This window comes from Pelodiscus sinensis, chromosome 8 (assembly GCF_052426305.1).
Source record: "Pelodiscus sinensis isolate ZL-2025 chromosome 8, ASM5242630v1, whole genome shotgun sequence".
In the NCBI taxonomy this organism is placed as follows: Eukaryota; Metazoa; Chordata; order Testudines; family Trionychidae; genus Pelodiscus; species Pelodiscus sinensis.
Genome location: NC_143059.1, coordinates 38718529 through 38744814, shown reverse-complemented (window position 1 = coordinate 38744814; position 26286 = coordinate 38718529). Strand labels below are relative to the sequence as shown.

Below are 26286 nucleotides of genomic sequence, written 5' to 3'. Positions count from 1 at the left end.
CACTGTGTAGACGCTGTTATTTTTAAAGAAATCCCTTCTTTAGAAATAACTGTTAAGCCTCATTTTTGAGGAGTAAAGGAAAACAACTGAAGAGAGCTGGTAGGTAAGGTCCCATGGGAAGCAAGACTAAAAGGAAAAACAACTGAAGAGAGTTGGCAGTTTATTTAAAGAGGCATTATTAAGGGCCCAAAAGCAAACTATTCCACTATGTAGGAAAGATAGAAAGTATGGCAGGAGACCACCTTGTATCAACTGTGTGATCTTCTATGATCTAAAAATCAAAAAGGAGTCATATAAAAAATTGAAACTAGGTCAAATTACAAAGAATGAATATAAGCAAAAAACGCAAACATGCATGGGCAAGATTGGAAAGACAAAGGCACAAAGCTAGCTAAATTTAGCTAGAGGCATAAAGAGTAAGAAGAAGATGTTCTACAAGTATATTGTATATTAGGACCAAGAGGGAGACCAAGGACAGGGTAGGTCCATTGCTCTGTGAAGAGGAAGAAACAATAACAGAAAACTTAGAAATGGCAGCGGTGCTTAATGACTTCTTTGTTTTGGTTTTCACCAAGAAGATGGATGGTGACAGGATGCCTAACATAGTGAATGCCAGTGGAAATGGGGTAGGTTTAGAAGTTAAAATAAAAGAACAAGTTAAAAATGACTTAGAAAAGTTAAATGTCTACAAGTCACCAGGGCCTGATGAAATGCATCCTAGAATACTCAAGGAGCTGATAGAGGAGGTCTCTGAGCCTTTAGCTATCATATTTGAAAAATCTTGGAAGTCATGATTGATTCCAGAAGACTGGAAAAAGGCAAATATAGTGCCCATCTATAAAAAGAGAAATAAGAATAACTCAGGAAGCTACAGACTACTCAGTTTAACTTCTGTGCTGGGGAAGATAATGGAAGTTAAGGAATCCATCTGCAAACTTCTGGAAGATAATAAGGTGATAGGTAACAGCCAGCATGGATTTGTAAAGAACAAATCATGTCAACCAATATAATAGCTTTCTTTGATAGGATAACAAGTCTCGTGGATAAGGGAGAAGCAATATGGGCGTGGCATACTTGTACTTCAGTAAAGCATTTGATATGGTCTTGCATGACCTTCTTATCAATAAACTAGGAAAATACAACCTAGATGGGCTAGGGCTACTATAAGGTGGGTGCATAATTGGCTGGATAATCATTTTCAGAGAGTAGTTAACAGTTCACAATCATGTGGGAAGGGCATAACAAATGGAGTTCCACCGGGGTCTATTTTGGGTCGGGTTTTGTTCAATATCTTCATCAATGTTTTAGATGATGCAAGTGCTTTGGAGGATAGGATCATAATTCAAAATGATCTGGACAAACTCGAGAAATAGTCTGAGGTAAATAGGATGAAGTTTAATAAGGACAAATGCAAAGTACTCCACTTAGGAAGGAACAATCAGTTTCACACAAAGGCTTTGTCTGCACTGCAGGGTTTCTGTGCAAGAAGACTTTTGTGGAAGAGTTCTTGCGCAAAAACCTCTTGCACAAAAGCATGTCCAGACTTCAAAGTGCATTGCAAAAACGATATGCTTTTGTACAAGAGAGCGTCCACACTGCATGGACATTCTTGTGCAAGAAAGCTCTGATGGCCATTCAGAGAATGGCCATCAGAGCACCTGTGCTTTTGCCGATAGGGGTTTCTTGTGCAAAAACCCCTCCAGAGCGTCCACTCCTGCCTCTTTGTGCAAGAGCTTTAGTGCAAAAAGGAGTTATTCCTCATGGGGAGAGGAATAACTCTACCAGCAAAAGCCCTCAGTTCTGTTGATTTACTTGTACAAAAACACACTTGTGGTGTGGACGCTCCATTGTTTTTTGCACAAAAATGGTGGGTTTTGCACAAAAACTTTGTAGTGTAGACATAGCCATATAGAATAGGAAGTGATTGTTTACAAAGGAGTATTGCTGAAAGAGATCTTGGGATCATAATGGACAAGTTAAACACGAGTCCACAGTATGACACTTGCAAAAAAAGCAAACATGATTTTAGGATGCGCTAACAGGAGTGTTATGAGCAAGACACGAGAAGTCATTCTTCTGCTCTACTCTGCACAGACTATGCCTCAATTGGAATATTGTGTCAGGTTCTGGGCACCACATTTCAAGAAAGATGTGGAGAAATTGGAGACGGTCCAGAGAAGAGCAACAAAAATGATTAAAGGTCTAGAAAACATGACCTATGAGGGCAGACTGAAAGAACTAGGCTTGTTTAGTTTAGAAAAGAGAAGACTGAGAGAGGACATGATAGCGGTTTTCAAGTACCTAAAAGGGTGTTTGTTACAAGGAGGAGTGAGAAAAATTGTTCTCCTTGGCATCTGAGGACAGAACAAGAAGCAATGGGCTTAAACTGCAACAAGGGAGATTTAGGCTGGACGTTAGGAAAAACTTCCAGTCAGGCTGGTTAAACACTGGAATAAATTGCCTAGGGGAGTTGTGGAATCTCCATCACTGGAGATATTTAAGAGCAGGTTAGACAGACCCTGTCAGGGATGATCTAGACAGTTCCTGGTCCTGCTGTGAAGTCAGGGGACAGGACTCGATAACTTCGAGGTCCCTTCCAGTTCTGTGATTCTAAGGTATTTTGGAATATTTCTTCCAAAATTGCTTATTCCGAAATAAATGTGCAGTGTAGATGTAACCTAAGTGTGAAAGTCAGCAGGACTTAGGCAATGTCTACATTTGCACTTGATTGACACAACTTTTGTTGTTCATGGGTTTTTAACCCTCCTCTCCCCCAGGAATGACAAAGATGTGCCGAGGCAAGTACAGAATTGAACACTGCTTTTTTTGTCAGCAGGAGCACTCACGTTGGGGGTAGAAATATTTTGTCAGAAAATGTGCCGACAAACAGCATTCACACGCGCTTGCTTTAAGTGATAAGGCTGTATTGACACAGCTTTGTCACTAAAAACTTTGTAATGTAGACATAGCCACTTAGAAGTCCAAGGTTATGTCATGTTTGGAAAGGGGACTTAGCTGTCTATATCATTCTGCTCCTTGCAATGCTGAGCAGAGCAATGCCTAAATACCTTCAGAAAGCTGGGCCTTCCTGGTGCCTCAGTGAACTCCTCAAAGAAATTATCCCTACTGATATTGCAAACTACATTGGGTGCTGTGAGATTTGTAGTATTTAAAACACAAGGGGCCAGACTACTCCACCTATCCAAATAACCAGTATAGGTGGCACAGGAAATGTGATTTTTGTGTTCCCTCTATGCCTTTCCTAATGATTCACAATATCCGGATGCTGCAGAACTGCTTCCCTCCCACCCGATCTCTATTTCCAGAACCTAAGGCAGTGGTTCTCAAAATTTTTGGTCCATGGCCCATCTGGCTCAACACAACCTTTCCACAGACCACCAGCTGCTAATGGAAACTTGCTATTACTTATATAATTATGCCCGAGCCATTTTGCTAGTGCTGTAGCTGAAAGAACAGTTTAATTTAACTACTAAGAAAGGAAATATTAATTGAAATTATTAAACAGATTAAGCACTTTAACTTTCTCATGTTAGTTTACCAAACTTCATTTTAAATAAAGTAAAATATTACTTTATGTCCAACGTAAAATGTTTCAAAGTTTTCTTTAGTTATGGCAGGGGTGGGGAACCTTTTTTGGGTCAGGAGCTACTGACCCACAGAAAACTCAATCAGGGACCACAAAAGTGAGAAGCAAAAAACCAACAAAAACCCTCAAACCCTCACTGATGTGGCCCCCAACTGAGACACTTCAGTCCCCTGGTGTTCCAGCCCCATGTGCAGGGGGACAGGGAGGACTGAGATCAGGGCTTCTCATACACCAGATTAACTCCTCTGGGGTTCCTGGGTTAGTGGATTTTGTAGACACCCCCTGGGCTCTGGGGTGAGGCCAAAATGAGGGGTTCAGTGTCTGGGACAGGGATGCCAGTGGGTGGGACGAGGGTGCAGGATCTGGGTGGGAGGTAGGGTACAGAAGCAGGCTGAGGGGTAGGGACTCTGGCCGGGGGGGGGGGGGGAGGCAGAAACAGGCTGGGTGTAGGGTCTCTGGCTGGGGAGAAGGGGCAGGAGCGGGATGGGCGTGCAGGGTCTCTGTAGGTGTGCATGTAAGGGAAGTAGAGTGCAGGGCCTAGGCATGAGGGCAAGAGGAGACACTTATCTGCCTTCGTGCCCTGTGCTGCTTCCAGCCACCATGTAACATGGCCTTCCACTGCTCCCATTGGCCAGAATCTGGCCAAAGGGAGCAGCAGGAAAAACCTCCAGGCAGCCATCCGTGCACTGCTGTTCCCCAGCCGGGGGAGGGGAGCAACAGTGCATGGAGCCATTTCTTCCCTCCAGCCAGATTACATAGCGAGGCTCAGGGCTTTCTCTCCCACTCCTCCAGCAGGAAACCCACGCTGCTGCTCCAATCTTACCAGAGGGAGACATGAGGCTGGAGCACTAGTGTGGGCTTGAGCTTGAGCCGTGGACCACCTGCAAGGTATTCATGGACCACTAGTGATCTGTAGACCCCACTTTGAGAACCACTGACCTATGGCTTTGGACTTAACTATTTTTGAGTAATTTTGTATTGTTTGCAAATTTTTTTCATTATTTACCCTTTTCCAGATTTATATATGTAAACGTTTACAGCCTTTGTGCATCTATCTGTGAGTTCACCTGTGAGTCTGTTTGTTCAAGAATTCCTCCTAAATTGTAAGAACTAGGGCCACCAAATTTAGTAAGCAGCTTCCTTTTATCCTTAACATGGCCAGGGTTTAGCTGTGCCAGGAAAATGGGCTGTGCTGGGAATTTGATTGTTTTCCATAACATGAACAAGGAGAGGGCTGACAGGAGGGAGAATTCTGCTCTGTAATGACCACGGGGGCAGCGAGCATTGGGGACAGTTACACTGCAGAACCATGGGGGGCAAGGGGAAGATACCTGCTGGCCAGCACCCTGCTGTTCTCCAAGTAAGGTGCCACTGGGCATCTGAGTCCCCCCTCGTCTGCTACTGGCCTGCTTGACAGGTAGGGTTACCAGGTAGGTTTAAAAAAATACTGGACACACTTGATGGGGGTGAGGGGAAACCAGCTGGGAGGGGGGCAGGGGCAGCGTGGCTGGCCGCGGGAGATGTGGGGGACCGGGGGCGCCGCGGCTGGCTGGAGGAGATGGAGGGCGGGGGTCAGGGCAGTGCGGCTGGCTGGGCGAGATGGGGGGGGGCAGCGTGGCTGGCCTGGGGAGATGGGGGAGAGGAGGGGCAGCACAGCTGGCCCGGGGAGATGCGGGAGGGGCCGGGGGCAGTGTGGCTGGCCTGGGGAGATCAGGGAGACGAACAGAGGGCAGGAAGCAGGGGTGGCTGGGAGGGGGATGGGGGCATTGGAGCTGGTTGGGGGAAGTAGGAGGGGCGCGGCTGCCCAGGCACATGCAGATCCCGGGGCACTGTCAGTCCCGTGCACAGTCCAGAGACACGCGAGTGAGTCCAGCTGCGGCTCCAGGACGTGCTCAGGAGCAGGGACCCGGCTTCTCCTCCCCCAGGCCTCAGACGCAGCCAGAGCCCCCAGCGCCGATCGCGTCCGCCTCCCAGCTACTGCCCCAGCCCCCACCAGGCTTCGTCCAGCGCCCAGCCAGAGATGCAGGAAATGGGCAATGTCCGCTATTCTCTGGATGCTTTTACCGGACAGAGGGCCCCAAAACCGGACCCTGGCAACCCCGTGACAGCCCAGCGCCTGCCCCCAGGAGCAGCCCAACCCCGCCCCCCAGCGAGGAGCCGCGAGGAGCTGCGGGGATCCGGGCAGCCCAACTCCGACTGCCCCCGCCCCCCGAAGCTGCCCGCGGAGCCCCGGCCCGGTCACTCCCCAGCGGGAGCGCGCTGGTTCCAGCCTCCGAGTCCCGCAGCGACCCTTCGGGACAAGCCCCTTGTCAGCGCCGCCCCGCAGCTTCCAAGCCGCCGCCCTGCGCGCAAGGCCAGGCGGGCGCACGGGGGGGGGGGGGGGGGGGCTGGGATCGCTGCAGAAATCCCTCCCCCGCCAGCCCGCGCCGGGCGGGGCGACCCCTGCGCTGGAAGCGCCGATTGGCGCCGCGGCGTGGCCTGAGGGGGCGGGGCGGGTCTGGCTCCTTCCTCCTCGCTGCACGGAGAGCGGCGCCTGGCTCCTGAGCAGCAGCAGCGGCCTCCGCCTCCCCTCAGGTCAGTGCGGCCCCCCCGGCACGTCCCCCGCGCGCCGCCGGCCTCGGGCACCGCTCAGCCCCGCGGCGGCTGGGGCCCGGCCCTGAGCGGGGCCCGACGGAGCTTGCCCGCACCGTGGTCTGGGCGCGGGCGCTGCTCTGGAGCGGATTCCCCCGTGGGCACCAGAGCTCTTCCCTGCCGCCCTTTGCGTGCCTCGCCCTGGCTGTGCCCCGCTTCCCTAGCGCAGCGGCGGCTCCTCCTCCTCCTCCGGCCGCTGCGGTCCGCTAGTTGCTCCAAGTGCGACTGAATGTGAACAGCTGACCGCTTGCCTCCGCTTCGGTCACGGCACTGAGCTCTGCGCCCCTTCCCCTTTTCCCTAAAGCACGTACATGCTTCATCATAGGCATTTGTCCCCATTCTGTAGCTGGGGAAACTGAGGCACAGCATGGGGTGTGTGAAAGTGGGAGTTAATGATATAGCCCTAGGGTTGCCAGGTGTCCACTTCTGAACCAGACGGTCTGGTATGTTACCAGATTTGCCCAATACTCTGGGGTATGCTCATTTATCAGGGTTACCCTGATGGGACTGGGGGAAGGTTAACAATTCTATCAGTGTGCTTACTTGTGCTCTCATATGGAGCTGAATTCTCCCTGCTGCCAATTCCCCTTCCCACTGGAGCTCTCCTGCAGGAACTAGGTTCCTCAGGATGGGGTTCTTACCACCTTGGCAACACACACAGACACTCACACCCACTAATCAGAGCACGTCTGAGAGGACTGGGTACTCAGCACTCACAAGCTGACCCCCTCATATGTCCCTGGATTCAGCTGGCTGGGTTTCACAGCAATGCCACACTGCACCCTCATGTGCCTTTGGACTCCGTGGGCTGGATTAAACGGCACTTTAAGCTGCCATCCTCATGAACCTGGGGGCTTATGAGGATGGCAGCTTAAGCACCCCCATCCCCACTTTCACACCACAGTCATTCACTGGTAAACCACACGATGAGCAAACCCCACAGGATTTTGGGCACTACAGGGATCTTTTGCTTGGGTACAAGAAGTGTTGTTGCAGAGCGAATGGGGAAGCCAAAACAACACCCCTTAAGGAAGAGTGAGCAAAAGAGAAAGAAAGAAAGAGAAAGAAAGAGAAGCAACCAGCTTAACAATGAAAGTGATTTATTTCTGAGTAGTGAATAGATATAAAAAATTTACAATATTAAATCTAACAATTACAATATTAAATCTAAATTGAAACTGATTACAAATGTTAGGTAACCATATAACAGTTTACACAGGGCAGGGTCAGGAGGCTATGCTTAGAGAGATAGTTGAGAGAGAGAAAGAGAGAGAGACCTCACCACTCCACAGAGCTTGCACTGATTGGGGTTCCCAGATGAAGATGGTAGCCGGGGGTCCAGAGGGCAGGAGAAAAGCAGGACAGAGCCCCCAGCACGATCAGACAGGAGATGAAGAAGTCTCAATGGAACTGATGCAGTTTAAGTCCAGGTATCAGAACAGTTTTCTTGGGGCAAGAATAGGAGTTTTTATAGGGATAGTTCAAAGAGAAAGAGGAGAGACAATAGAGACTGATCACCCCTGGTTATGGGTAATGTTCCTTGAACGAACTCACAATGCAACTAGGCAGTTTCAGTATTTTAGATGTCAATAGGATCGTTACTAGAATTGGTCTGATAATGACTGATTTGGGTGTGAGCAGGCCTAGGTTCATTAGCATCTGGAGCAGGGATTTCCCATCAGGCAGTGCTTCTCTGCTTTCGGTGTCCCATAGTTCACTGCGGTTCCTGCCTTGGAAGAGCTGCTCTCTATTCTGTATGCTAATGAGATGTCCCTCTGTTCCATCTTTAATGCAAATGAGGCTGGGGTGTTTCCTTAATTATATCACCCTGGTCTGAAGCAGTTTAGGTGTGTCTTCCCCGGCCTTTTCATTGCTTTGTCTTTGATTCTAGCAGAGGCCTGAGGGAGGGGAATGGTTTTCCATGAATGTCACTCCCTGGCTCCCCAAGAGCACAAGGCTGATAGGTGACTATGTTCTGGTTTCCCCAGAATCACAGAGCTGGTGGGTAACAGGTATTTGAGCTTTCTGCCTGGGAAACAAATTGAGAAAATACCGGACATATAAATGTCTGGTATTTTCTAATTAGTGAGTTTTATTATTATCATGAGTATCAGTACGTAGTTGTGTACTGCCTGGCTGGTACACACACTCACACTGGGTGAGTGTGTCTACCAGCCAGGCAGTAGGCAACTACCCAGTGATGGTGGGGGGGAGGGGACTGGACTCGATGACCTCTCAAGGTTCCTTCCAGTCCTAGTATTCTATGAATGGCCACCCTTCTTTTTTAATAATAAAATTATCCAGTCATATCCTATGGTCTCTAAGCCTTTTAGACATTTACTTACTCCGAGCAGTGCTTACGACAGGTGGCCAATACTTTTTGAAGAGGGCCATTTCCTGAATTTTGGAAGTGGTCAGGGGCTGCCCCCGAAAGGGCGGGGCCACGGTTGGAAGGAGCAGGACTTTGGGCGGAAGAGGGTTGTTCCCTCTAAGTGTAGCCCACCCCAGGCGGGGGAGGAGACTTTGCATGCTCCCCATTTCCAGACCCTGATTGGCAGGGCTTGACAAATTCACTCACTTGCGGCGAGTAGATTTTACCATCTGGTAAGTGCAGGGGCGGACTGGCCCGGTGGGCCATTGTGAAGGGCTGGCCAAAGGGCTGGCCAAAGAGGGCTGCCAGGAAGGGGTAAGTGCGGCGATTCTTGCCACGGGGCTGCCTGTGTGCAGCTCCAGTGTGAGAAGGAGGGGTGCAAGCCAGAGGGCGGGATGCTGGCAGACGTCAGGACGCTGGTGTGATGTGGCCCCGCCGATTTTAAAGGGCCGTGGCAGCTTGGCTCTGGCTGCATGTCCCTGGGAGCTGGCTGCGGCGCGCGGCGCAGCCAGGCCCCACCTCACTCCGCCGGCTCTAGTCCTGTCACAGCCCCAGCCCCCTAGCTGGCAAGAGACTGCTCCCTGTCGACTGCCCGGCTTGCTGTGCCCGCCCCTTTGTCTCTGCGCTGCCCGTTTCCCATGCCGCCTCTGCTCCCCTGCACCCGAACCCTCTGCTCTCCCTCTTCCCTGTGACTCTCTGGCTCTGTGCCGACCTTGCACCCCGCCCCCCCAGCTCTGTGCTGCCTGTTTCCTGCAGTGCCCCTAGACCCCGATCCCTCTGCCCCTCCCGTTCCCTGCGTCCCATTCCCCATGCCTCCACCGCACCCTGCTCCCCCCGATCCCTGCACCCCTCTCGCTCTGAGCTGTCCCTGCACCCTGCTCCCCCAGTGGGTCGGGAGTGAGGGGTGCATGTCCATAGGGAGGTGCTTGACATGGCAAGGAAAAGGCTGCTGTGACCCAGCAGCGAGTGAAACGGATAGTTCACTTGAAGTGCCTTTGCCTTTATGGAAAAAAATGAATGAAAATACTATTTGCTATTTATAGGGCTAAAATGCCAGGACAAAAATGAAAAACAAACAAAAAAAAACCCATTGCAAAATGCAAACGTGTAAAAGACAACAAAAAAAAGCGGGGTGGGGGGAATGTTTTGCTTGGGGCAGCAAAAAACCTAGAGCTGGCCAGCGCCAGGTGCCCCAGAGAGGGTTGACCGAAGACAATGATTAAGCGATTTGTCTTGTGCCATCCGTCCCCAGCCTGTGACAAACAGGCCGGGGACACCATTTCTATCCCCTGGCTAATAGCCTTTTGTAGACCTAACCTCCATGAAATTATCTAGCTTCTCTTTAAACTCTGATCTAGTCCTAGCCTTCACAGCCTCCTCTGGCAAGGAGTTCCACAGATTGACTACACACTGTGTGAAGAAGAACTTTCTTTTATTAGTTTTAAACCTGCTACCCATTAACTTCATTTGGTGTCCTCTAGTTCTTCTATTGTGGGAACTAATAAATAACTTTTCTTTATTCGCCCTCTCCACATCACTTATGATTTTATATACCTCTATCATATCCCCCCTCAGTCTCCTCTTTTCTAAGCTGAAAAGTACCAGTTGCTTTAGCCTCTCTTCATATGGGGCCTGTTCCAAACCCCTAATCATTTTAGTTGCCCTTTTCTGAACCCTTTCCAAGGCAAAATATCTTTTTTGAGGTGAGGAGACCACGTCTGTACATAGTATTCAAGATGTGGGCGTACCATAGTTTTATACAGGGGCATTAAGATATTCTGTCTCTTATTTTCTATCTCTTTCTTAATAATTCCTAATATTCCATTTGCCTTTTTGACCGCCGCAGCACAGTGTGTGGACGTATTTGGAGAACTATCCACGATAACTCCAAGATCTCTTTCCTGATTTGTCATAGGCAAAATTAGCCCCCATCATACTATATGTATAGTTGGGGTTATTTTTTCCAACCTGCATTACTTTACACTTATCCACATTAAACTTCATTTGCCATTTTGTTGCCCCACTTAGTTTTGTGAGATCTTTTTGAAGTTCTTCACATTCTGTTTCTGTCTTGACTATCTTGAACTGTTTAATATCATCCGCAAACTTTACCACCTCACTGCTTTCCCCTTTCTCTAGATCATTTATGAATAAGTTAAATAGGATTGGTCCTAGGACTGACCCTTGGGGGACACCACTAGTTACCCCTCTCCATTCTGAAAATTTACCATTTATTCCTACCCTTTGTTTCCTGTCTTTTAACCAGTTCTCAATCCATGAAAGGACCTTTCCTCTTATTCCATGACAATGTAATTTACACAAGAGCCTTTGGTGAAGGACTTTGTCAAAGGCTTTCTGAAAATCTAAGTATACTGTATCTACTGGATCCCCCTTGTCTGCATGTTTGTTAACCCCTTCAAAGAACTTTAATAGATTAGTAAGACATGATTTCCCTTTACAGAAACCATGTTGACTTTTGCCCAACAAATTATCTTCTTCTATGTGCCTAACATTTTTATTCTTAACTATTGTTTCAACTAATTTGCCCGGTGCCGACATTAGACTTACCAGTCTGTAATTGCCAGGATCACCTCTAAAGCCCTTTTTAAATATTGGTGTCATGTTAGCTATCTAGTCATTAGGTACGGAAGCCAATTTAAAGGATAGAGTACAAACCACAGTTAACAGTTCTGCAATTTCCCATTTGAGTTCTTTTAGAACCCTTGGGTGAGTGCCGTCCGGTTCCACTTTTATGGCCAGTTTGCAAGAGAAAACTAGGATTTTCATAATTATTTTTAAGAGCAAATCTAGGGAGGCACATACACAGCTTAATACAGGTGGCCAAGTTTTCACCATTCTTTGTTTAAAATTGATGTGCTCTTGTAAGTGTTTTGTTTCTGGTCTGCTACATCATCATTGGTTTTTTGGAAGGAAAGGATATTAAATTTTACTTCAATTTTAAACCCATTTGAAATCTTCATGAAAAGAAATATTAGAGAAAAGTAGACTCTTTGTATATCCTCCCCCCTCCATCCCATCTATTTATTTTTCCTGTAGAAGAAGCCATATATAACAACCTCAGGATCTCACATTCTTTTACAGCATAAATCTTTCTCTTATACTGTGTAGTTTTAACCAAGCCTCATTTAATTGTGTAAGAAAATAAATAAATGTATTCTCTACAGAATGAAGATGTGTCTCTTTATAATTGTGGCATGTTTGATCCAAGGAATTGTAAGTTCAGAAACATTCATCAGAAGAATAAGAGATGTGGATCCTGAAGCAACTATGAATGTTGTAAGTTATGCATTGTAAAATTCATTCACTAGCTGCCATTTAAAAACATTGATGTTAATATCCTATACAATAACAGGTGATAGATATCATTCCCTTGTAGGACAGGAAATAGCTCTCTCAGATATTGTAGTCTCATTACTATGGGAAATGGCTGCCTTTTAAAAAATGATTACTTTAACTGTGAAATGGTGTTTTGCCTAGTAAATTTGAATTAATAATGCTCTTGTAGCAGGTTGGATGAAAGAATAGAGGGAAATTGTCTAACCTAGTTTCTTAAATTGCCTAACTTGTTTACACACCTGACAGTAAGCAGGAATCTTGTCAGTGACATTCTGTATCCATCTCCTTCCTTTCTTCCAAATAGAGGAAAAAGCTGTGGGTTAATTGTGTGCGTGTGTAAGAGATGCAGAGGAAATAGCATATAAATGTCTTTTATTTGCATTTTCTCTTCCTGTCCCTCAGTTTCTCTTTGTTTATTTCCCCCATCTATCTTTCTTTAACCTCCCCCTGCCACTAACTAGAACAGGGTTGGACCTAATTGGGCAGCTGCCCAGAGCACCTTTTTTCTTCTTCAGATGGGGTGACCAGTATTCAAGCTGTGGACATACCATGGATTTATATCTGGGTGGGCAGTACTTTTTGATGGGGGGAGGAGTCACTTCAAGAATTTGATAAGTGATCATGGACTGCACTCTTTCATGCTATTAATGGAAGAGCTGTGGAGTCTGGGATAGAAGTTGGGTGAAGATGGAGGCTCAAGGTAGGGAATTGGGGTGCAGGAGGGGGTGTGGGGTTTGCGAGGGAGTTTGGATGAAAAAAGAGGTTGTGACCCGGAACAGAGGATTGAGGTGTAGGAGAAGGTTGTTGTGACCTGGGGTAGGGGATAGGATGCAGGGTCGAGGAGGGGGTATGGGTGCAGGAGAGGATTCTGACCTGGAGGAGGGGATGTAGGAGGGGGTTGTGACCTGGGGCAGGAATGCAGGAAGGGGTGCAGAAGTTTGGATTGTGACTTATGGCAGGAGAGGGTTATGACCTATAGCAGGGGATTGAGGTGCAGGGTCTGGGGGGGGGGGAGATGGGTACAGGAGCAGGGGTGCTGAAATTTTGAGTTACATGTGGTAGGGATACAGGAGGGGGGACAGAGGACTGGGGGTAGTAAGAGAGAGTGTGCCAGAGGCAGGGTGCTTACCTAGATTGCTTCTGGCTGGCAATTCATCTGGTCCCCCTCCCGCAATGTCATTCAGAGTGTTCGGCTGTGGGGACCATTGTGAGCTGAGGAGAGCTACTTCACACACTGCACCTGCAAACATGGCCCAAGCAGCTCCCATTGGCTGGTTCCCAGCTAATGGGAGTTGTGAGATGTGTGTGGGGGAGGGGGATAGAGACAGCACGTGGCTTCTCTGAGTGGCGTGTAGGGCTGAGGCAGACAGAGAGCCTGTGTGAGGCTCATGATATGGCAGCTTGGTGGACTTAATCTGGCCCAAAAGCCATATTTTGCCTGTCCCTGATTTATATAGTGGCATTATGATAATATTATGTCGTCTTATCTGTATCTTTCCTTTATTATTATTTATTTGCTGCTGCTGCACATTGAGCAGTTGTTTTCAGAGAACTATCCATAATGACTCCAAGATCTTTGTTGAGTGGTAACTACGAATTTTATTAACATAATTTTGTATGTATAGTTAGGAATATATTTTCTATTGTGCATTACTTTGCATTGAATTTCATCTGCCATTTTCTTACCCAGTTACCCAGTTTTGTGAAATTTTGTAACTCTTAGTAGTTAGGTTCAAGCTATCTTGAGTAGTTTTGTATCATCTGCAAACTTTGCTACCCCTCTGTTTATGCCTTCACTCTAGTTAACATCTCTAGTTGTTAAAACAACTAAAAGTAAAACCACTTGTTGCTAGCAAGGTTTTAGTAAGTTTTTCCTGGCAATTGCTTTTCTCCCCATTGGTGTTGGCTCTTGTCACTTTTCCCTCTTTTTCTTATAATAGCCATGTCTGTACTCTCATTGAGTAAAGACTTTGTGTTAGTTACTGGTGATCTTATCAGCACATTTGCCCTTCCTCTCATTTTCCCCACCCTTTTTGTTACCTTGACTTGTGGCATCATGTCTGAAACATTTGGGGCCAAAGGGCATTTTTTTGCCATTCCCGTACAATGCCTTGCATGTTTTAAAAATGTTTATTGCCAACAAGATCATGCAATTGTACTGATAAGGCATTTGTATACCTTCATAGTTCTGCTAATTTTTTAAAGGTTTGAATTAACTCACTTGTGGGTGATAAACAGAAGTGAATGTTTAGAAAAGATCGTATTTAATAGCCCTATTTCATTGTAGGATATGTGGCATTAAAAGCCATCACCCAAGCAAGTGAACAGTGTGTAAAACTTTCCTATTCTTACTGTGATGATTACGTCATAATATAAATGACTTTATTGAAGCCAGTGTTACACAACATTTTGTGTCAAACCCTCTGTGTTGTGGGCATTTAGATTATTTATTTAAATGGGATTGAGTTCCATGTGTGATAAATAGGGATGAGGATCGTGATTCTAATATTTGAAAGGTTTTAAAAATCTCCCCCATTAGAAGAGAGATGTATCTCCCTGTCTGCCATGGAAGCTCAATTTTTGGTGATATCACTAGTCTGCTGTTGACAGATGTGCTGTTTCCACTTACATTAGGCATTGTCTGTCAGTTCTTCACTCTTTCACTTCAGTCTTTTCCTCCTTTACCCTGTTGTTTCTGAGCTTCTTTCCCCTGCCTCCTTTTTCAACACTCTAATTTCTCCTGGTTAGTGGCAGATGAGAGAACTGATGTGTCTTCTTTAGAGTGAAAACACAGACTACCAGCTTTAGCCTGAAATACATATTAGAACTTTAGAGCTCCCTCTTTGTAGAGGTTGATCATTGAGACAGATAAAGAGAGTTTTCTAAGGCAGTGTTTCTCAACCGTTTTTTATAAAGTACCCCTTTAAAAAAAGTATCCCCAGTACCTACAGTTTTCAGACACAATTTTTTTTCTTCTATTGTAACACATTTGTTTAAACAATTTAATTGTAGCTGGGTTGTGATTACTTTTTTGGGTGTAAAAAGTACAAAAATAATAGAGTTGTAAAACTTAAATAAAAAATTCAGTTTTCTCCAGTTGTGTTGACGTACCCCCCAGACTCCTCTCGAGTACCCCTAAGGGAGCTTGTACCACTGGTTGAGAAACACTGTTCTAAGACACCAAGATTTGTTAGGTGTCCAACTCCTATAGAAAGTCAATGGGAGTTGGGTGCCTAATTCTCATTTGTTTCTCTGAAACACAGGTAGTAGAAAATGCATCACTGCCAAGTAACAAACCTTTTTCCTACTTGTGTGTCTCTAACGCTTACCAGACATGGAAGTGTGGTGTCTCCATATATTGTCTGTGGAGGGACCTCCAAGCACTTTACAGACATTAATGAATTAAAAATGTCAACAGTTTCAACCAAAAGCTTCCCCCCCCCTCCCTTTTTTTTTTTTTGCAGAGTGAAATTATCATCTACAGAGGCTACCCTAGTGAGGAATATGAAGTGGTGACTGAAGATGGGTATATCCTTAGCATTAACAGAATTCCCCATGGGAAGAAAAACCATGGGAGTAATAAGGGTAAGATTTACTTCTGCTTGAAGAAAAAGAAGTCTTGGGGGGAAAAAATCACTTCAATTTAGAGAGGTGACTTTTATAATAATCCTGACTAGGAAAAAATGTTGGTAACCTATGTGGAAAACAATAATTAGAATATGGGTAGATTATGTGGGTGAAATATTCTCTCTCCCCCCCCCCCCCAATCAAAATTTTGAAGTAGTTTGTGTTTTATAGGCTCTAAAACAGACTCTTCCTTTTATGTTGAAATTTTACACTTACTGAAAACCTCATTTTTTTGATAAATGGTAATATTTTTTTCTTTTTAAAAAAAAAAAGTAAGAATGTGTTTAATTCTGTTTTGTTGCAAAATATTTCTATTTTTATATAAAGTTTGTTTTAAAAATTTGACCAACACTAAAGGTAGGGGCAGGTCTTGTTCCTCTACTGTTGAAAACAAACTAGAAAGATACTTCTCCTCCCTAAAAACAAACAAACAAAACACCCTACTGCTCTTTTGATTTCTGTATGGCAGGAGTGGGCACTAATTTTTGATGGGTGAGGGCATTCCAAGATTTTGGAAAATGGTTGAGGGCTGCACTCTTCCATGATCTGAATGGAGGAGATGTGGGGTCTAGGATGGAGGTTGGGTGTGGAAGGGAGCTTGAGGTAAGGGATTAGGATGCGGGAGGGAGTTTGCGTGAAGGAGGCAGTTGTAAGCTGGAGCACTGGACTGGGGTGCAGGAGTTTGGGTTAGGACCTACGGCAGGAGGGGGTTGGATCCTGGGGCAGAGTACTGGGGTGCAGGTTCTGAGAGGGTGTTTGGATGCTGGAAGGGGGCAGAGGGTTTGGGTTATGCAGGGTAAGGGAGCAGGAGTATGGGGGAAGAGGGTTGGAGGAGAGAGGGGCTAGGGTTCCAGACGCAGCCTCTGACCAGGGGATTTACCTGGGTGACTCCCAGTCAGCAACCTAGCAAGTTTCTGAGGCTGCCCTGCCCCCGCACAGGGTGCAATGGCCATGTGTGTATGTGAATAAGTAGGAGCCTGTGAAGAGTGGTGCTTCATGTACTGCCTGTTATTCAAATGGGCAGTTCCCATGTACCAGAAACTGGCCAATGGGATTGTGCTTGGGTAGGAACAGCTCATGAAGCCTCTCCCTCCTCCCCTGGCTCACAGCTGAGAAACTCAAACAGCGTGGCAGCTACTTTTCTGAGTGGTGGGTGGGTGAGGCGAGGTAAGCAAGGAGCCTGCCTGGGGCTCCCCCCGTGTCTGTGGGCCAGACCTGGTGGCTTGGTGGGCTGGCTCTGGCCCGCTGTATGGAAATGAGAATTAGACTAACACTTAATTTCAGTTTTTAACTAACTATTCTCCTTGTCTTTGTTTTAAACTATAAAGCAAAGTAATTAAAATAGCACCATATTGTGCATAGCTATTTACCATATATAAAATGCTGTAATAATAAAAAATATCTTGTTCCAAGACAAATGAGTGCAATTCAGCTTGAAATAACCAACTCCAAGATGGAGGGCCAAGTCGCTGTTGTTGCATGTTTCCTCAACAGAAGTTGTTTGACAGGGAAGGAGAGTGATTGCCATATACTAAACAGGAGGATGTCCACAGTATAAGAAGTGGCATGAAAGAAGGCATAACTTTAGGAGCGGGGAAATCAAAAGAGGAGACCAGGGAATTTTCAAAATAGAAGATTTGGAGAAGTGTAAAGGGTGAGAGAGTGTATAGGAGGGAATGAGGACAAAGGTACTGGCAAGGACTAAGCTCTGAAATGTTTTGAAAATAAGATTAAAATGTATGTGGAAGAAGAGAAACATTTGCAGGAAAAAGTCTTAGATCTGCTGTACTAATACACTTGTAAATCTGAACAACAAAGGATGAATTCAGCCAGGATATATGTTTACTGTCTCTTGTGGTAAATTCTGTCCCCTAAGGCATGCATGCATCTGTTTATTTCAAAGGGAATTGTACACTTATATTGTGTAGAGTTTAGAGTCTGAATCAATTGAACTTAAAAAGCTGAAGATGTGTGATGCATACATATGTATCTTATGGAGGGGTAAAATGCAAGTATCCTATAATGGCAGGTGTGAACACATACTATGCCAAAAGACACTTTTCTGCCAAAGGCAAAAAATCTGTCTGTCCTTAATGTTTGATTTGATCTCTCTTAATCATGTTTGCTCTAACGACTATTTCAAAGAGCATAGGGACAGACAGTTTGGTACGTGATGCAAGCTAGTCAGATTAGTTAGATTTCATATTTGTGCTTAAAAAATCTTGAGAAATCCACAAGAGAAGATAGGTGATGCATCTGTAGGTTTTTTAGTGAATCTTTCATCAGTAATAATAAGCAAATTGAGACAGGAAATATTATTCTTAGGAGTGTTGTGGTGGAGGAGGAAGCAATGTCAAAGTTAATGTTTTGTAAAACACTTTTAATTTTTAAAATCAAGGATTACTAGCAATATTTCTCTCTATAAGATTGCGGATTTTAAAGTTCATATTGACTTCAAGCTGTTACAGATCTGGTATAACTTCCCAAACAGTGTTTATTTACTGCTGTGTCAGAATTCATAGTACATATATTTCATAATGGTTTTTTTGCAATATCTGATTAATGTGAATAGAATTAATTGCAGTTGTGTATGACATGTTTATTATTGTCATAGTGTACAAAGTCTAATTCCTTAAGTCCACCTATGGGAATGCTTAGGGGAAGGGGAGCAAGGGCAGTGAAGAAAATCTAGCATACCTCTAGGATCTGTCCTCTTATCTTGCAGAAATTATAAACACTGGGTACAAATAGCTCTCTTCTAACTGTAGTTCCTGTTTTTCTTGGGTTTGCTTGATGCAAGCCTGCTTTTGTGTGTGTGTGAAATACTAGTTGCCTTTTGCTCTAGATAAGTACCTAATGTTTTAAAATCCATAGCTGCAATAAAATAACGCTTTTAAAAACCTGCTATTGTGGAAGATTACAGTGCATGAATTTAAGACTTTCTGAGTATCATAAAGACTGCTAATCATACAGCTCATAGGTTGATAACCTCTCAAATATAGATATGAAGGAAATATTGACTATTCAGTAGAATTTGTCAGGTATTCAGTGTTCAAAGGAGAATATGAATCTTTGAGTTTTAACTATGTAAAGTGCTTTATTTTTCAGGTCCCAAGCCTGTTGTTTTTCTGCAACATGGTTTACTTGCAGATGCTAGTAACTGGATCACCAATTTGGAATACAACAGCCTAGGCTTTATGCTGGCAGATGCTGGATATGATGTTTGGATGGGAAACAGCAGGGGGAATACTTGGTGCAGAAAGCATAAACGCTTTACAGAAAAGCAAGAGGAATTCTGGATTTTCAGGTAGCCGGATCTCATTTTTGAGGAGTGATGTTATTACGTGTCATATATGCTGTCACCAGAACCTCTCTTCTCCTTCCCCATCTCCTCTGTGATGCCATGCCTCCAGTACTAGCTCTGTGCTGATCACTGATTTTTTTTTGGGGGGGGGGGGGGTGGAGGGGGGTTGCTGACTATTCTGAGAGGCAGGAGGGTGCAGGTTGGTTTGGGTCTAACTAAAACAAAATTTGGAATTTTTGATGAATTGAAAAAGTAGGAAAAATATCCTTTTGGATTGAATGAAACATTTTGTTTACAGACATTTAAAAAATAAAATCAAAAGGAAATGAAGGACTTTTATTCACAGCTGAGGCAGTAGGGTTTTCCCTCCTTAGCCCGGTGGTCAGGGTATTCACTTGGAATATGGGAGACTCAGGTTTGAATTCCTGCTGTGGAGCAGGGGTTGAAACCCAGGGCTGCTTCCCCCTCCCTATGCCGCCAGGAGAGTGCTCTGACCACTGGGATATAGTCAATCTCTCTCCTGCTTGTCTGGCCCAATGGCTATATATGTGCTTTTATATAAACTGGGAAAGCATCAGGAGGCGAAATTGAGAGACCTGCCACAGTAGTTCATAATGGGGTGGTCGTGTAATCTCCTGGGATGTGAAGGAAGCTAATGGTTCCAGTTGCTGTTCCAAAGCAGAGGTTTGAAGCTGAGTCCCTCATGTCTTGGGACAATGCCCTAGCTGCTGAGATAAAGCCTGTGAAGGAGGATTCTCCCATTCCTCCTGAAGTTCCTTTGGTCATTTTTAAAAAATCAAATATGAAAAATTTTACCCTGCTTTATCTACTACCCCTCTTCAGTAATAGATTTAAACAAATGTGTGCCACAATAATTTTTTATCTTGGTTATATATGTGCTAATATGTTAACAATATGGGGAACTATCAATTTGCCATAATGACCTGACCGTACCTTCATTGAAATCAACGAGAAAATTCCCGTTGACTTCAGTGGTGCAGGATCAAGACCTAAGTTAATCTTGGTCAGAGTCTGGTTGTTCAGAAACATCCTTTGGAAGTTGAGTACATTGAAGATAGGTCAGCTGTGAATGAATATAAAGTTCCATTCATCAGTTCTACATTGTATACATTGATGCAGAAATTTTATAACTTTATTTATACAATTGCCTTTTTGTCTTTGTACTGTAGTTTTGATGAAATGGCTAAATATGACCTTCCTGCCACTATAAACTTCATTGTGAATAAAACTGGCCAGGAGAAAATCTGTTATGTTGGCCATTCACAGGGTACTACTATAGGTATGTGAAGAGATTTAAATACTTTGTTTTAAAAGATATAGATTATCACACTTTTGGTTAAATAATGATAAAATATAAATTTGAATACATTTTGTTTTGCATTCTCATTAGAGCTAAAATGTAGAGAATTTATTTTCACGTATTCATTTGAAATGAAAAGCTGTAAAAAAGTATGCTAAGCTAGTAGACTACATTATTCATTTCGTTTATATAAACAGATGTTTTAGAGAGTTTTAAAAATGTACATGGAAAAATATAATTAATCATTTCATAAAAAAAATCTAAGTGTTGCTCAGGTGAACCATTAATTAACCAAACCTGCATTTAAAGAATATAGGACTGATGCTAATTCAAATTCTTCTTTAAACACCTATATAAGTTCCAAATTCAGAACTTAAAACATGCTAAATTTTATAATGAAAACATGCTTAGCTAAAATTCTGATGTGAATTTCTGTCAAATGTTGTCTTATTAACCAGTCTAATTTTTTTATAGGTTTCATTGCATTTTCAACTATGCCAGAGCTGGCTAAAAAAATAAAAATGTTTTTTGCATTGGCACCTGTAGCTACAATCAAGTTCTCCACTAGCCCACTGACAAAACTTGGAGTGCTTCCAGAACTGTTGCTTAAAGTATGTATTTCAGTCAAGATATTTGTTTTAAACCCAAGTAAGATTATTTCTTTTCCATTTAAATTGGGCTTTAGTGGAGAATATAAATGAGATTGAATGCAGGCTTAATTCATATGAATGTGCTTCTCTTGCTGTGTAAACATTTGTACATAAGGTACACACATGCAACAAGAGTTCTAAGCCAAATTTTGATATTGTATCAGTTTATGTCCATAGTTGCTCTAATGGTTTTCATATTGATAACTGAGTAATTATAGCGAGGAGTTCTGTGGCACCTTATAGACTAACTGAAGCGTAGGAGCATAAGATTTCGTGGGCAAAGACCCACTTCGTCAAATGTATGTCATACATGCATCTGACGAAGTGGGTCTTTGCCCACGAAATCTTATGTTCCTACGCTTCAGTTAGTCTATAAGGTGCCACAGGACTCCTCGCCACTTTTGCAGATTCAGACTAACACGGCTACCCTTCTGACACTTGAGTAATTATGAGGAGAATTAGGCTCAGTCACTACAAAATGCATTTGATGCTGCCCAGTTGCACCTCATGTTCCCCACTGGAAAAAAGTGAATAAGAATGTGAAAAAAACATTTGTTTTTATGTTGCTGCATCATGTGCTATCTAAAAAACTTAAATGTTTATCTTTTTTGTACCATCCACAAGTGTCTAGAGAGCCTTAAAAATGGAAGATTTGAACCAAGAAGCTGAGAAATCTAAATACGTGACAGGAGAAGCTAGGGGGAATTTAGAACTTAAAATGTACCATATTAAATAGGGCTTGACCTGACCTGAAAAAATCAGTGTGATATTTACTCATTTGCACATGATTCTAGCGCTCGTGTTGCCAAAAAAGTCATGATTAACTTACAGGCTGGTCAATTTTAGCAGAATCATGCGGTATCCTTTCTGCCTTTATATAGAATATTTTTCATCTGTCATCAGTTTCTTTAGACTTATTTAGCAATCATATCTGTGTACTTCAGTCTTCATATAGATTTTTTTCCATTGGAAAAAAATGCTTTTTCAGACTTGAAATTCTAAATTCTTATTTTTCACACAAATTGTCAAACAAAGTGAGAGGAAACAAGTAGGATACAATGAAGATGTTTACTAGATGTTAAAAAGTGCTCTGTATGGGAGCAGTGCTGTTCATATCCTTCCATCTAGCTATCCTTTGGTAAGAGAAGGAAGGGGAGCTATGTGAGTTATGGGAGACTAGATTTTAAATGTTGGAAGTGTGTCTCTGATAGGTATAATGTACCTTTTCTAGCCACATGACATACCTTGAATAGATACTTTTATGCAGGACGGCAACTCCAGTCAGAGCTCAACAACTTTTCCCCTGGAGTACTGGCACCTCTTTTTGTACAAAAAAAGCACTGCTTTTATGTATCATAACTGCTGCTGGCTCCCCTCAGGCAGATAAAGATGAGATTGAATAACACCTGCCTGGCTGCCCCTCTTCTCATAGTGAGAATGGCTGCTTAGTTAGAATAATAGACAGTATCCCCCCAGTTAAGAAGTTTTTATTTATAGAAGAATGCACCTGTTTACATCATACTGTGAAACTTGATCCAGTCATGGTGACTTGCACAATAAGCTATTGTGGAACCACCCAGTTAACCACAAACTAGTGGATGTGTCATAGACTTTGTGCTGTGTCAGTGAGAGTAAAATGCACTATCCCTAGATCATATTCAAACTCTTGAACTGTTTAAAAATAATGTCTTGCAAGAGGAAGCTGCCACCACAATGCAAGCTTGGTTTTATTCAAATAGTTTGAATTGAGGAAGCTGCAGATATCAAACCTCTCAACCTAAACAAAAATCAGTTTAAAATATTTAGCTTTTAGCAGAAATCTGACATGCCCATGGATACAAAACTGATAAGATCAATTAAAAGTTGGAATTGTCATGGATTTTCTTTGGGTAACCATGAATATTGTATAGGGTTGTTGATTAATTGCAGTTAACTCATGGGATTAACTCAAAATTAACTGTGATATAAAAATTGCAGTTAATCAAAGTTTTAAATCATACTGTTAAACAATAGAATACCAATTAACATTTATTTGATGTTTTTTACATTTTTCATTTACAACACAGAATACAGTGTCTACAGCGCTCACATTATATTATTTTTATTACAAATATTTGAACTGTGAAAATGATAAATAGTATTTTTCAGTTGACCTCATACAGGTACTATAATGCAATCTCTGTATCGTGAAAGTGCTTCTTACAAATATAGATTGTTACATAACTGCACTCAAAACCAAAACACTATAAAACTTTAAAGCTTGTAAGTCATCCATTTCTGTTTCTTCAGCTAATTAAGAGAATTTTGTTTACATTTGCAGGAGATAATGCTGCCTGCTTATTTACAAAGTCACCTGAGAGTGAGAATAGGCCTTCCCTTAGCACTTTTATAGCTGGCCTTGCAAGGTGCCAGATATGCTAAACATTCATATGCCATTTGTACTTTAGCTACCGTCCCAGAGGACATCCTTTCATTCTGATAATGCTCATTTAAAAAAAAAAAAGTGTTTACATTTGTGACTCAACTTTTTGAGGGAGAATTGTATGGGTCCTGCTCTGTTTCACCCACTATTCTGCCTTACATCTGAAATCTTGGATGATGACCCTGCACATGTTCATTTTAAGAACACTTTCCCTGCAGATTTGAGAAAACACAAGAAAGGTGCCAAAATGAGATTTCTAAAGATAGCAGTAGCACTTGACCTAAAATTTTAGAATCTGAAGTGCCTTCCAAACTCTGAGGGACAAGATGTGGTACATGATTTCAGTACTCTTCAAAGATCATACTCTGATGCAGAAACTACAGAATCTGAACCAACAAAAAAGAAAAGCAACCTTCTGCAGCTGGCACCTGACTCAGATGATGAAAATAAACATGGTTGGCCTGCCCAACTTTGGTAGAACTTGTTAGCAGAGCTGATGCATGTCCTCTGGAATGGCTGAAGTGTGACGGGACATATGAATCTTCAGCACATCTGGAACTGGGATATTTTGCATTGCTGGCTACAACAAAGCCATACGAACACATGTTCATTTTCACATGGCATTGTAAACAAGAAGTGGGCAGCAATATGTCCTGCAAATGTAAAAAAAATCTTGTTTGTATGGACAAGAAGTCAGACTGAATGGTCTTGTAGGCCTAAAGTTTTACGTTTTTATTTTTGAATGCAGGGGATTTTTTTGTACATAGTTCTTTTGTAAGTTCAGCTTTCGTGATAAAGAGATTGCTCTATAGTACTTGTAATGGGAGAATTGAAAATACTATTTTGGTTTTTACAGTGCAACTGTTTGTAAAAAAAAAAATAAAGTGAGTACTGTATACTGTAATCTCTGGTGTAATTGAAATAAAAGCATTTGAAAAGGTAGAAAACATTCAAAATATTTAAATGGTATTTTGTTAGTGTTTAATCAGGAATTTTTAATAGCATGTTTAATAGCTATTTTTTTAATTGCTTGACAGCCCATAATATTTTTAACTTGATACCAAAGTTCCTGATTTATATATTTTATTTCAGATTAACGATCTAGGCCAGTAATTCTCAAAGTGTGTTCCATGGACCCGTAGTGGTCTGCAACAGTCTTTCAGGAGGGCCCTGGGCTCGGAGCTCCCCCCTCTGCAGTGGAGAAGCCTTTGCTGGCGCTCCAACCCCTCACCTCCCGTGCATGGTTGGAATGCTAGCACCGGCTTTCTGCTGGGGTGGGGTGGGGAGGAGTCCCAAACCTTACAGGCTGGATCTGGCCAGTCGGGGAGAGGAAGCAGCTCCGAGTACTGCTGCAGCCCCTCCTCCCTTCTCCCACCCCAGCTGGGAGAATGACAGTACAGGAAACCACTCCCCAGGAGGCTTCCCCCTTCGCTTCCACTAACCAGAATCGTGGTCAATGGCAGCAATGGGAGAATGGAGCCTGGGAGCAGTGGGAGGCATGGGAGGTAAGTGCCCTTCATGCCCAGATCCCACGCCCTCCCTCCTGGATAAACCTCCTCCCCACCCTCAGCCTGCTCCAGCACCCATTTTGTTATTTTGGGTGGTTGTCTGGCGATCTGCAAAAAGGCTTGTGTTGAGTGGCGTGGGCCGCAGGCCAAAAAGTTTGAGAACCACTGATCTAGGCGAAACACTAAAAGCATGTGAGCATTACATTATCCTTATTTTCTGAATTGAAGTAAACTATCTGAAGAAGGCTACTGTATGAGCAAAAGCAAATAGCCTTCTGTTTTTACATGTGTGGGCTTATTCTTTTGCAGGACATGTTTGGAAAGAAGCAATTCCTTCCTCAGAATTCATTGCTGAAGTGGCTTGCCATGCATGTTTGTACCCACAGATTACTCGATGACCTTTGTGGCAATTTCTTCTTTCTTATATGTGGCTTTGATGAGAAAAACTTAAACATGGTATGTTCTGTATACACTTAGCAATTAGCATCTTGTGAATTTTAAAGCATATAGACTACAATAGAAATGTAGTTGTATACATATGTGAGTTTAAAAAAGTTTAATTCCTTCTAGTTCAGGGGTGGGCAATAATTTTTGACTGGGGCCACTTCAGAAATTTTTGAAGTGGCCCCAGGCCACCCCTGAAGAGGCATGGCCTCAGGTGGGGTGGTGTTGGGGGGACCAGAACACGTGCATGCTACCCTGCCCACAGACTCTGATTGATCTATGGGTGGGGGTGCACGTGAAATCTTCACCCCTGTCTCCCACAGGAGAACTGGCAGCGCAATCAGGGCCCAGGGGTGGGAGGACCACATTAAGTCTTCTGAAAAGCAACTGCAAGATGATTCTAAGTGCCAAGCCCTTTGCAAGGTGGGAAGAGAATTTGCCCACTTCCCTTCCCCCCCCCCCCAGGTGGGGGAGCACAAAGTGGGTATGTCTAGACTACATAGCTCCGTTGACAAGCCATGTAGATGAGTTTACTAGACATAGGAAAATGAAGCAGCGATTTAAATAATCGCCACTTCATTTGCGTCAAAATGGCCCCTGCGCTGTGCCGATCAGCTGTTTGGCGGCACAGCGGGACAGTCTGGACGTGCCGCGGTTGACAAGGGAAGCCTTTGTCGATTGCTCCGATAAACCAAGGTATACCGGAGCGGTCGACAGAGGCTTCCCTTGTCAACCGTGGCACGTCCAGACTGCCCGCTGTGCTGCCAAACAGCCGATCGGCACAGCGCAGCGGCCATTTTGATGTAAATGAGGCGGCGATTATTTAAATCGCTGCTTCAGTTTCCTATGTCTGGTAAACTCATCTACATGGCTCCATCGACAGAGCCATGTAATCTAGGCATTCCCAGTATCTCGCTCCCTGCCCTCCAGGATGTGACAGGTTGACTCCAGTGTTCCTGCTAAGATTTTCCACCCATGAACGGAGTGAGTTTTGTCTAGTGCACCAGTATTGAGTCCACGTGCACTTGTTTGGATGTGCCACTG

General features: G+C 43.8%; 1 protein-coding gene across 1 annotated transcript in view; it reads left to right on the top strand.

Annotated features, from left to right (window-relative positions):
* The first annotated feature begins 6014 nt into the window (after positions 1–6014).
* Positions 6015–26286, top strand: part of LOC102463073 (putative lysosomal acid lipase/cholesteryl ester hydrolase) — a 32098-nt gene continuing 11826 nt past the window's right edge. Inside the window, exons 1-7 of the mRNA XM_075935105.2 lie at positions 6015–6181; positions 11795–11906; positions 15431–15551; positions 18702–18900; positions 20088–20197; positions 20693–20829; positions 25108–25254. Coding sequence (XP_075791220.2) covers positions 11796–11906; positions 15431–15551; positions 18702–18900; positions 20088–20197; positions 20693–20829; positions 25108–25254 — 825 coding nt within the window. The 5' untranslated portion in view covers positions 6015–6181; position 11795. The remainder of the gene's footprint in view (positions 6182–11794; positions 11907–15430; positions 15552–18701; positions 18901–20087; positions 20198–20692; positions 20830–25107; positions 25255–26286) is intronic.